Below are 12,895 nucleotides of genomic sequence, written 5' to 3'. Positions count from 1 at the left end.
GTATAACTCGTGATACTATACCCAGTTAACAGTATGAAATATAACTGAGCCTCTCAACAGATGGCTCAACAATAACCCTTTAGTTAGGCAATAACTATATACAAGTATTGCAGACAATCCGCACTTGGGATGGGCGCCCAGCATCCACTACGGACTACGAGAAATAGATTTACCGGTGAGTAAAATCTTATTTTCTCTGACGTCCTAGTGGATGCTGGGAACTCCGTAAGGACCATGGGGATTATACCAAAGCTCCCAAACGGGCGGGAGAGTGCGGATGACTCTGCAGCACCGAATGAGAGAACTCAAGGTCCTCCTCAGCCAGGGTATCAAATTTGTAGAATTTAGCAAACGTGTTTGCCCCTGACCAAGTTGCAGCTCGGCAAAGTTGTAAAGCCGAGACCCCTCGGGCAGCCGCCCAAGATGAGCCCACTTTCCTCGTGGAATGGGCTGTTACTGATTTAGGATGCGGCAATCCAGCTGCAGAATGCTCCAGCTGAATTGTGCTACAAATTCAGCGAGCAATAGTCTGCTTAGAAGCAGGAGCACCTATTTTGTTGGGTGCCTACAGGATAAAAAAACGAGTCAGTTTTCCTGACTCCAGCCGTCCTAGAAATATAAATTTTTAAGGCCCTGACTACGTCCAGTAACTTGGAGTCTTCCAAGTCCCTAGTAGCCGCAGGCACTACAATAGGTTGGTTCAAGTGAAAAGCTGATACCACCTTAGGGAGAAACTGGGGACGAGTCCTCAATTCCGCCCTATCCATATGGAAAATCAGATAAGGGCTTTTACATGACAAAGCCGCCAATTCTGACACACGCCTGGCCGAAGCCAAGGCCAATAACATGACCACTTTCCACGTGAGATATTTCAAATCCACAGTTTTAAGTGGCTCAAACCAATGTGATTTGAAGAAACTCAACACCACGTTGAGATCCCAAGGTGCCACAGAAGGCACAAAAAAGGGGCTGAATATGTAGCACTCCCTTTACAAAAGTCTGAACTCCAGGCAGTGAAGCCAGTTCTTTCTGGAAGAAAATCGACAGAGCCGAAATCTGGACCTTAATGGAACCCAAATTTAGGCCCATAGTCACTCCTGACTGTAGGAAGTGCAGAAAACGACCCAGCTGAAATTCCTCTGTTGGGGCCTTCCTGGCCTCACACCACGCAACATATTTTCGCCAAATATGGTGATAATGGTTTGCGGTTACTTCTTTCCTGGCTTTTATCAGCGTAGGAATGACTTCCTCCGGAATGCCCTTTTGCTTTAGGATCCGGAATTCAACCGCCATGCCGTCCAACGCAGCCGCGGTAAGTCTTGGAACAGACAGGGCCCCTGCTGTAGCAGATCCTGTCTGAGCGGTAGAGGCCATGGGTCCTCTGATATTATTTCTTGAAGTTCTGGGTACCAAGCTCTTCTTGGCCCATCCGGAACCACGAGTATCGTTCTTACTCCTCGTTTTCTTATTATTCTCAGTACCTTTGGTATGAGAGGCAGAGGAGGGAATACATAAACCGACTGGTACACCCACGGTGTCACTAGAGCGTCCACAGCTATTGCCTGAGGGTCCCTTGACCTGGCGCAATATCTAGTTTTTTGTTTAGGCGGGACGCCATAATGTCCACCTGTGGCCTTTCCCAACGGTTTACCAACAGTTGGAAGACTTCTGGATGAAGTTCCCACTCTCCCGGGTGTCGGTCGTGTCTGCTGAGGAAGTCTGCTTCCCAGTTGTCCACTCCCGGAATGAACACTGCTGACAGTGCTAAGACGTGATTTTCCGCCCATCGGAGAATCCTTGTGGCTTCAGCCATCGCTATCCTGCTTCTTGTGCCGCCCTGTCGGTTTACATGGGCGACTGCCGTGATGTTGTCTGATTGGATCAGTACCGGCTGGTTTTGAAGCAGAGGCCTTGCCAGACTTAGGGCATTGTAAATGGCCCTCAGTTCCAGAATATTTATGTGTAGGGACGACTCCTGACTTGACCAAAGTCCTTGGAAATTTCTTCCCTGTGTGACTGCCCCCCAGCCTCGAAGGCTGGCATCCGTGGTTACCAGGACCCAGTCCTGTATGCCGAATCTGCGGCCCTCTTGAAGATGAGCACTCTGCAGCCACCACAGTAGAGATACCCTGGTCCTTGGAGACAGGGTTATCAGCCGATGCATCTGAAGATGCGATTCCGACCACTTGTCCAAGAGGTCCCACTGAAAGGTTCTTGCATGGAACCTGCCGAATAGAATTTTGCTTCGTAAGAAGCTACCATTTTTCCCAGGACTCGTGTGCAGTGATGCACCGATATCTGTTTTGGTTTCAGGAGGTCTCTGACTAGAGATGACAGCTCCTTGGCTTTCTCCTGCGGGAGAAACACTTTTTTCTGTTCTGTGTCCAGAACCATCCCCAGGAACAGCAGGCGTGTGGTAGGAACCAGCTGTGACTTTGGAATGTATAGAATCCATCCGTGCTGTTGTAGCACTTCCCGAGATAGTGCTACTCCGACCAACAACTGCTCCATGGACCTCGCCTTTATAAGGAGATCGTCCAAGTACGGGATAATTAAAAACTCCCTTTTTTCGAAGGAGTATCATCATTTCTGCCATTACCTTGGTAAAGACCCTCGGTGCCGTGGACAGTCCAAACGGCAGTGTTTGGAATTGGTAATGGCAATCCTGTACCACAAATCTGAGGTACTCCTGGTGAGGATGGTAAATGGGGACATGTAGGTAAGCATCCTTGATGTCCAGGGATACCATGTAATCCCCCTCCTCCAGGCTTGCAATAACCGCCCTGAGCGATTCCATCTTGAACTTGAATTTTTTATGTATGTGTTCAAGGACTTCAAATTTAAAATGGGTCTCACCGAACCGTCCGGTTTCGGTACCACAAACAGTGTGGAATAGTAAACCCGTCCTTGTTGAAGTAGGGGCACCTTGACTATCACCTGCTGGGAATACAGCTTGTGAATTGCCTCTAGCACAGCCTCCCTGGCTGAGGGAGTTGTCGGCAAGGCAGATTTGAGGAAACGGCGGGGGGGAGACGCCTCGAATTCCAGCCTGTACCCCTGAGATACTACTTGAAGGATCCAGGGATCCACCTGTGAGCGAGCCCACTGATCGCTGAAATTTTTGAGGCGGCCCCCCACCGTACCTAGCTACGCCTGTGGAGCCCCCGCGTCATGCGGTGGACTCAGAGGAAGCGGGGGAAGAATTTTGATTCTGGGAACTGGCTGACTGGTGCAGCTTTTTCCCTCGTCTCTGTGCAGAAAGGAAGCGCCTTTGACCCGCTTGCTTTTCTGAAGCCGAAAGGACTGTACCTGATAATACAGTGCTTTCTTAGGCTGTGAGGAAACCTGAGGTAAAAAATTTTCTTCCCAGCTGTTGCTGTGGATACGAGGTCCCAGAGACCATCCCCAAACAATTCCTCACCCTTATAAGGCTCTATGTGCCTTTTAAAGTCAGCATCACCTGTCCAGTGTCGGGTCTCTAATACCCTCCTGACAGAATGGACCTTGCATTAATTCTGGATGCCAGCCGGCAAAATATCCCTCTGTGCATCCCTCATATATAAGACGACGTCTTGTGTTCGCAAAATAGTATCCCTGTTTGACAGGGTTACAGACCACGCTGCAGCAGCACTATCTGCAGGTCTCAGTCTAGTACCCGAGTGTGTAAATACAGACTTCAGGATAGCCTCCTGCTTTTTATCAGCAGGTACCTTCAAAGTGGCCGCATCCTAAGACGGCAGTGCCACCTTTTTTGACAAACGTGTGAGCGCCTTATCCACCCTAGGGGATATCTCCCAGCGTAACTTATCCTCTGGCGGGAAAAGGTACGCCATCAGTAACTTTTTAGAAATTACCAGTTTCTTATCGGGGGAACCCACGCTTTTTCACACTTCATTCACTCATTTGATGGGGGAACAAAACACTGCCTGCTTTTTCTCCCCAAACATAAAACCCTTTTTTAGTGGTACTTGGGTCAATGTCAGAAATGTGTAACACATTTTTTATTGCCGGGATCATGTAACGGATGTTCCTAGTGGATTGTGTATATGTCTCAACCTCGTCGACACTCGAGTCAGACTCCGTGTCGACATCTGTGTCTGCCATCTGAGGGAGCGGGCGTTTTTTAAGCCCCTGATGGCCTTTGAGACGCCTGGACAGGCGCGGGCTGAGAAGCCGGCTGTCCCATAGCTGTTACGTCATCCAGCCTTTTATGTAAGGAGTTGACACTGTCGGTTAATACCTTCCACCTATCCATCCACACTGGTGTCGGCCCACAGGGGGCGACATCCCCTTTATCGGCATCTGCTCCGCCTCCACATAAGCCTCCTCATCAAACATGTCGACACAGCCGTACCGACACACCGCACACACACAGGGAATGCTCTGACTGAGGACAGGACCCCACACAGCCCTTTGGGGAGACAGAGAGAGAGTATGCCAGCACACACCAGAGCGCTATATAATGTAGGGATAAACACTATCAATGAGTGAATTTTCCCCAATAGCTGCTTGTATAAACAATATTGCGCCTAAATTTAGTGCCCCCCTCTCTTTTTAACCCTTTGAGCCTGAAAACTACAGGGGAGAGCCTGGGGAGCTGTCTTCCAGCTACACTGTGAAGAGAAAATGGCGCCAGTGTGCCGAGGGAGATAGCTCCGCCCCTTTTTCGCGGACTTTTCTCCCGCTTTTTTATGGATTCTGGCAGGGGTAATTATCACATATATAGCCTCTGGGGCTATATATTGTGATTATTTTGCCAGCCAAGGTGTTTTTATTGCTGCTCAGGGCCCCCCCCCCCCCCCCCCCAGCGCCCTGCACCCTCAGTGACCGGAGTGTGAAGTGTGTATGAGGAGCAATGGCGCACAGCTGCAGTGCTGTGCGCTACCTTGGTGAAGACTGAAGTCTTCTGCCGCCGATTTTCCGGACCATCTTCATGCTTCTGGCTCTGTAAGGGGGACGGCGGCGCGGCTCCGGGAACGAACACCAAGGACGGGTCCTGCGGTCGATCCCTCTGGAGCTAATGGTGTCCAGTAGCCTAAGAAGCCCAAGCTAGCTGCAAGCAGGTAGGTTCGCTTCTTCTCCCCTTAGTCCCTCGTTGCAGTTAGCCTGTTGCCAGCAGGTCTCACTGTAAAATAAAAAACCTAACATATACTTTCTTTCTAGGAGCTCAGGAGAGCCCCTAGTGTGCATCCAGCTCGGCCGGGCACAGAAATCTAACTGAGGTCTGGAGGAGGGGCATAGAGGGAGGAGCCAGTGCACACCAGATAGTACCTAATCTTTCTTTTAGAGTGCCCAGTCTCCTGCGGAGCCCGTCTATTCCCCATGGTCCTTACGGAGTTCCCAGCATCCACTAGGACGTCAGAGAAATAGAATTTTACCTTACACATTGTCCGGCAGTTCCAGTAGTTTTGGGTCACCCCTGGCTTGCCTTTCATAATCCCACCATAGATTGGCGGTCTGGGGAGATTTCCCAATGGGGTCCTTTTTGTGTTAAGGAGTGTATTTCCCATCCTGTCCGGGTTGCGGCAGTTACCCCAGAACTTATTCCTCTGGAATATCATGATTTTGCTGATGTGTTCTCCAAGGGTAATGCGGACGTTCTGCCTCTCCATCGGTCCTATGACTGCGCTATAGATTTAGTTCCCGGGGCCACTTTACCTAAGGGGAGATTATATGCCCTTTCCGGGCCAGAAACCACGGCTATGGATAATTATATCCAGGAAAGCCTGAAAAAAGGCTTCATTAGGCCTTCGAAATCTCCTTTGAGTGCAGGATTCTTTTTTGTTGAGAAAAAAGATGGGTCGCTCAGACCATGTATTGATTTTCGGGCTCTGAATAAAATTTCTGTTAAAAACACCTACCCTTTGCCTTTGATTTCAGTACTTTTTGATCAGTTACGCTCTGCCGTTATCTTCTCAAAAATCGATCTTAGAGGAGCTTACAATCTCATCCGAATAAGATCTGGGGATGAGTGGAAGACGGCTTTCAGCACACAGTCGGGTCATTATGAATACCTGGTGATGCCCTTTGGGCTGTCAAATGCTCCTGCGGTATTTCAAGACCTCATCAATGATGTTCTTCGTGACTTTCTTGTAAAGTTCGTTGTCGTTTATTTAGACGACATTTTGATTTATTCTGAGTCTATGGAACAACATATTACCCATGTGCGTCTGGTTCTTCAAAAACTACGGGAGAATCATTTACACGCAAAACTAGAGAAATGTGATTTTCACATCACGGAAGTGTCCTTCTTGGGGTATATTATTTTTCCCCAGGGATTTTTCATGGAACCGAAATAACTCCAGGCCATCCTTAATTGGGCGCAACCCACAAATTTAAAAGCAATTCAGCGCTTTTTAGGGTTTGCAAACTATTATAGGCGGTTCATTCATACCTTTTCTGATTTGGTCGCTCCTATAGTAGCATTGACTAAAAAAGGAGCGGACCCTTCCAATTGGTCGCCTGCAGCCGAGTCTGCCTTTCGGGCCTTAAAGCAGGCCTTTTTCTCAGCTCCTGTTCTCAGGCACCCTAACCCGGAGCTCCCCTTTATAGTCGAGGTAGATGCCTCAGAGGTTGGAGTGGGGGCTATCCTATCTCAGGAAGATCCGGGGTCTCAGGAATTACACCCTTGTGCCTTCATGTCCAGGAAATTCTCCTCCGCAGAATCCAACTATGACGTTGGTAATCGAGAATTGCTGGCAGTTAAATGGGCTTTCGAGGAGTGGAGGCATTGGCTGGAGGGAGCTAGGCATACTATTACAGTGTTTACTGACCATAAGAACCTGCAGTATATTGAGTCAGCTAAACGGCTTAATGCTCGGCAGGCACGTTGGGCTTTGTTTTTTACTCGTTTCAGGTTTATTATCACCTTCAGGCCCGGTTCCAAAAATACTAAAGCTGATGCCCTGTCACGTTGTTTTCTTCCGGTTCACAATAACCATCCTGCTACTACCCCCATAGTTCCATCATCTGTCATCCGGGCAGGCCTCACACAGGATTTATTTACTCAGTTAGTCCAGCTTCAACAGCAGGCTCCTAAACCGACTCCTGCTGATCGTCTCTTTGTCCCTGAATTTCTGAGAGGCACTGTTTTAGCTGAGTTTCATGACAACAAAGTCTCTGGTCATCCAGGTATCACTAAGACCTTGGAGTTAGTCTCTCGCTCGGTGTGGTGGCCTAGTCTTTCTAAAGATGTAAGGGAATTTGTCCATTCCTGTCAGGTTTGTGCACGGCATAAGGTTCCTCGTTCATTGCCGATCGGGCAACTCGTACCTTTAGCCGTTCCTCTAAGGCCATGGTCACATATATCCATGGATTTCGTGGTGGACCTTCCTCTTTCAGCCGGATTTCGAGTCATTTGGGTGGTAGTAGATCGTTTTAGTAAGATGGCTCATTTCATTGCTCTTCCCCGATTACCCTCTGCTCAAGGGTTGGCAGTCTTGTTTCTCCGTCATGTGTTCAGGCTCCATGGGTTGCCCAGGGATATTGTCTCTGATCGGGGTCCGCAATTCATTGCTCGTTTCTGGAAACGTTTTTGTGCCTCATTAAATATGAAACTCTCTTTAACATCTGGGTACCATCCACAATCTAACGGACAAACCGAACGAGTTAACCAGTCATTAAAACAGTATTTACGGTTGTATTCGGCCAAACTCCAGAATGATTGGTCTGAATTTCTTCCGTTAGCTTATAATAACTCTTGTCATTCTTCCACCAAGGAGTCCCCATTCTTTTCAGTCTTTGGCTTTCATCCTAGAGCCAACTCTTTTTTTCCTCATTCTCCAGTCTCCTCGTTGACCTTAACCTCCCATCTCAGAACAATTTGGAGAAAGGTGCACCTTGCCTTGAGAAAAGCTGCCTTCCGAGAAAATAAATTTTCTGATAGGCTCCGACGTCCTTGCACTTTTAAGGTGGGAGATAAGGTATGGTTGTCAACTCGCAACATCAAGCTCCGACAACCTTCGGCTAGATTGGGACCCAAATTTATTGGACCATTCCTTATCATTAAGAAGGTCAACCCAGTTGCTTTTCGGCTACGCTTGCCGAGATCTCTCAAAATTGGCAATACTTTTCACTGTTCTCTTTTGAAATAGTATTTTTCTTCCAGGAGATTTCCTCGGAGGACTTCCCAGGGTAGATCTCCGGTGGATGTTCAGGGGCAACAAAAGTTCTTGGTGGAGAAGGTTTTAGATTCTAAGCTTTCTCGGGGTCGGCTCTATTTTTTGGTCCACTGGAAAGGTTATGGCCCTGAAGAAAGATCTTGGGTGTTGGATAAAGATTTACATGCTCCCAAGCTGAAGAGGATTTTCTTTCAGGAGTTTCCTCAGAAACCTGGCTCTAGGGGTTCTTTAACCCCTCCTCAAGGGGGGGTACTGTTAGGCGCGGCGGTCTTCGGCCGTGCCCTGACTGAGCAGCGGTCACGGCCGCCGCGCCTCTCTCCTTCCCTGTCCCCCGCACGGCGCCTAGCAACGCCAGGACGCCGTGCGCACGATAGCCGCCGGGTCCCTGGCAACGCACGACGCCGTGCGTGCAGGGCCGCCGGGTGCATAGCAACGGGGACGCCACAGGTGGACTGCGTTCCCCGTTGCTAAGAATAGTTAATTAGGTTGCTCGTGCAGCAGGGCAGCTGCACGGCAACTAGTAATTAGGGTCTGGTCCTGCTGGCCCTCCTGTTATTGGCCAGCAGGGCCTTTTTATGTGAGCCAGCACACTGCAGCCCCGCCGGTGATAGCTTCTTGTATGCTGTTCCTGCCTTGCAGAACTCTGTTCCTGTCAGCCGTGTTTGGTGGATCTTGCTCCCTGCCCTTTGGTACTTTGGAGGTCCGAAGCCGGTCCTGGGAATCCTTCTAGTCCTTGCGAACCTGTTTGTCATCTGGGGTTCTCGCCCGGTTTCGTGAGTAGCGGCTGCTGCCGCGTGTTGCGGCCTATGCCGCTTAGTGTTTACTTTACTGTGAATTGGTGCATTTGCGGAGGTTTCCGCTTTCACTGTCCTCCCCGGAACTCGGCGGTGCCGTGTAGGGGAGTGGACAGTGGTTTCTTTGTAGTTCTTTTCCTTTGGCGGCATGCCGCACATACGTTTAGTTTTTAGGTAATTTATAGCCCCTAGCGTGGTTGTTTCAGTTAGAGGTCCCCTTGTTATTACCCTGTCTCAGTTCACGCCTTGTCTCTCTTTAAGACCTGAGGGGGCATCGGAGTTGGGCAGACCTAATCCGCCCTTCAAACGCGGCTGCCATGGGCCCAAGAAACCATAGTCGTTCAGGCGTGATTGATAACACGGGTAAGACATCGGAGGTAGGGTGCTAGGGGCTATTTCCTTCCCATTTCCCAATCCCAGCATTCCGTCTTGGTGCTCAGGACTCACTACATAAGATCTCCCCTGTCCTGAGCATCAGGATCGTAACACTATGGGCAACATCTCATCTTAAATAGAACTCCCATCTTAGTAAATTTACCCCCTTGGGAGCAGTAGAAAGGGAAGTGCCCGAAACTGGAAATGTTGCTGAAAGACAGCCAACTGAAGGAACCGCTGATAAAAGGGAAGGGTGCTGTAGATAAATGCAGATAAGCACCCTGAATGTCCAGGGACACCATAAAATCCCCAGGATTCATAGCTAGGACAATGGAGCGAAGGGTTTCTATATAAAGCCTGGGTACTTTGATAAACCTGTAGAGAGATTTGAGATTAAGGCTAGGTTGATGAGACACATTGGGTTTCTGAACCAGGAACAGGGTAGAGTAAAAACCTGTCCTGCATTGTGACAAAGTGACTGGAATAACCACCCCTGATTGCAGAAGGGACTGAATGACCTGCTGGAGGGACAAGGCCTTACTCGGGTCCAATGGGGGGCCTGTACAAAAGAATTGCTGAGGGTGCATCGCTAGAATGAGACAACGTACCCGTAAGTGACCACTTCTTGCACCCAGGCGTCTGTGGTGGTCTTACGCCAGGACTGTGCAAAAAGTCAGCTTCCCACCCTGGAATCACCAGGAGGAGGCCCGCCCAGTAATGCTGAGTGCTTGTCTTCAGACTTGGTAGTTGGACGTCGAGTAGCCCAGGCCTGCTTGGTCCTGGGTTTGGAGGTCTTTGTAGAAGATGACTATCGAGGGAAGGACTGTCCTTGGGGCGAAAAGGACCAAAAGGTAGATGTCCGAGACCTCAGAGTAGAGGCTGAGGGCAGGAAATCAGTTTTGATGACAGCCAGAGTAGCCATGATTTTGTCCAATTCAGTGCCAAACAGGATATCCGCAGTGTAAGGCAGCAATGCCAGGGCCCTTTTGGAATCCGTGTCCGCTTTCCATGAGTGTAACCAGAGGATGCAGTGGGCTATCAACGAGGTAGCAGATGCCCTGGAAACCAGTATCCAGAACTGCTTCACCTAGGCAGCCAGCATCCCTGATATGCGCGTGATGTGGGACAGAAGATCCTGGGAAACGTCAGAGGGAAGGCATACCTCAAGAGCCTCTGCCCAGCTGTCAATGACTTCGGCTACCCAGGCAGCGGCCACAGTAGGCAGAGCAATAGCTCCTGTAAAGAAACAGATTTGAGAGAGGCTTCAATCCTCATATCCATAGTCTCCTTTAAGGAGGATGTTGTAGGGATAGGTTAAGTGGAGGTTTTAACCAGACATGCCACATGGGAATCCACAGCTTTGGGAATTTCCAACTTAGCATAATCAGTTTCCGGAATAGGGTAAAACGAAGCCAGACACTTTAGCAGCTGAAAATTTTTACCAGGGGTGGTCCATGCTTCCCAAATTTAGGAAATTCAACCTTAACTACTTTCTGGCCCTTAAACAGAGGGTCTTTTTTTGATGGAGGAGCAGGCTCTTCCTCTTCTATTTGTAGAATAGATTCGACGGCCCTTACAAGTGCAGACACATCTAAGATAATCCTCCCCTGAGGGGGACTCAGTGAGACGAACCGGAGTGCACATCGGCACCTACGGTCTGTCTCCCAAGACAGGAGGTAGGCCTGCTATGTCAATGACGCAGGTTCCCACTCCTCCATGCTCTGGCTGCTGTCCAGGGTCCTCTTGTGGAGCTGTGCTAGCCAGGCCCCTATGGGCCCCGCTGAAAGTACCAGACTGCAGGCAGGAGTTGAGGCACCGGCAGGGTATTGCTAGAGCAGCAGTGCTGGCGTCCAGCTCTGTTTAGTAAAATAAAGCTTGGGCGGCTTAATAGTAGCCGCACTGTTCCTGCTGGAACCAAAACAAAACTGATTGGCTTCCTTCTCTCCTATCCTGCTCCTGCTTGTTGACAAAACTGATTAGCCTCAGGCTGTGGACGGGGTATAGGGGGGGAAGGACCGAAACATCCTGGGACATGTTAAAGCTTTAACTGTTTAGTGCCTGGTTCGATTCACCACCTACTGTACACCCCATTGTCTCTCCTGTGGAGCTCTATGGACCCTGAAGAAGAAAATCCCCTTAACAGAATGATGCAAACAAACGTCACATTTAACAATAAACACTGAGAAAGCTAGTGATCTGCCAAACCTATAATAACCTTCTAAGTGTGACATGCACAAGCAGATGCATCAAACTTAAGGATTACCACATATTCTTTTCAAAATGCTGTATTTTACTACTACAATAAACTCCTCCCAAACAGCACAATATGTGGGAGGAGAGAAAAGATCACAGTTTACTAAATGGAACATCTATGAAAGCATGGCTAAACAGGAAAATTATAAATTTTCTCAACAGTATAGACCGTGGCTAGAAAATAAATCCACTAATCATCCACCAAAAATTTTACTTTCTGTGGTTCATGTTCAGGTTGTCATCTACAAGAATGACAGAACCATTATTAATTACATGCCAACTAGAGCAATCACAGGTCCATTTTTGAGTGTTCAGTCATTGCTCTATAGATATACACTGGTATATACTGGTTCACTGCGAGTTGTGGAAGTCTGCAACTAAAATATGAATGAAACATAACAGCCAACAGAATGAAGTAAGTTAGTGACACTGATTTTCTGCTGGTAATACTAGTTTTATATTATTTTTGAGACATACTAACCGAAGGCGGGCTTTTATTTTTCTCACTGTATGTAAACAGCTCATAAAGAACAACTCCAAAACTCCAAACATCTGAAGCCACAGAAAACTTGCTCTCTGTCAGACTCTCTGGAGAATACCTGTAAGGATGACACAAGCAAACTAGTGATTACAAATGATACATACAGTACTGCAGCTTCAACAATTAATATGAAAACATTGTCATTTTACCAAGACTACAAAATCATTTTTAATCACTAACTAAAAATTCTGCAACCAGTCATGATTCCTGATATATATATCTATACAGGTTGAGTATCCCTTATCCAAAATGCTTGGGACCAGAGGTATTTTGGATATCAGATTTTTCCGTATTTTGGAATAATTGCATACCATAATGATATATCATGGCGATGGGATCTAAATCTAAGCACAGAATGCATTTATGTTACATATACACCTTATACACACAGCCTGAAGGTACTTTTAACCAATATTTTTTTATAACTTTGTGCATTAAACAAAGTGTGTCTACATTCACACAATTTATTTATGTTTCATATAGACCTTATGCACACAGCCTGAAGGTCATTTAATACAATATCTTTAATAAATTTGTGTATTAAACAAAGTTTGTGTACATTGAGCCATCAAAAAACAAAGGTTTCACTATCCCACTCTCACTCAAAAAAGTCCGTATTTCGGAATATTCCGTATTTCGGAATATTTGGATATGGGATACTCAACCTGTATTTGCTGTAATGCTTCTCATTAATGATCATTGCTGTATACATATATCTTTTCTCTTGGGGCATTTGAATTGCAGAGTAACAAATCTGATGTAGCTATTACTATATAGAAAGCATACTGACACACAAACCAGCTATGACAGGA

At 47.7% G+C, this 12,895-nt stretch overlaps 1 protein-coding gene across 2 annotated transcripts in view; it reads right to left on the bottom strand.

The window, feature by feature from the left end:
• The window catches only part of JAK2 (Janus kinase 2), a 457,412-nt gene that overhangs the window by 16,789 nt on the left and 427,728 nt on the right, over positions 1-12,895 (bottom strand). For both annotated transcript variants that reach the window (XM_063913981.1, XM_063913980.1), the window contains one exon: positions 12,024-12,141. In XM_063913981.1, coding sequence (XP_063770051.1) covers positions 12,024-12,141 — 118 coding nt within the window. The remainder of the gene's footprint in view (positions 1-12,023; positions 12,142-12,895) is intronic.

The sequence above is a fragment of the Pseudophryne corroboree genome, chromosome 1 (assembly GCF_028390025.1).
Source record: "Pseudophryne corroboree isolate aPseCor3 chromosome 1, aPseCor3.hap2, whole genome shotgun sequence".
NCBI lineage: Eukaryota > Metazoa > Chordata > Amphibia > Anura > Myobatrachidae > Pseudophryne > Pseudophryne corroboree.
This window is presented reverse-complemented; position numbering and strand designations above follow the sequence as displayed.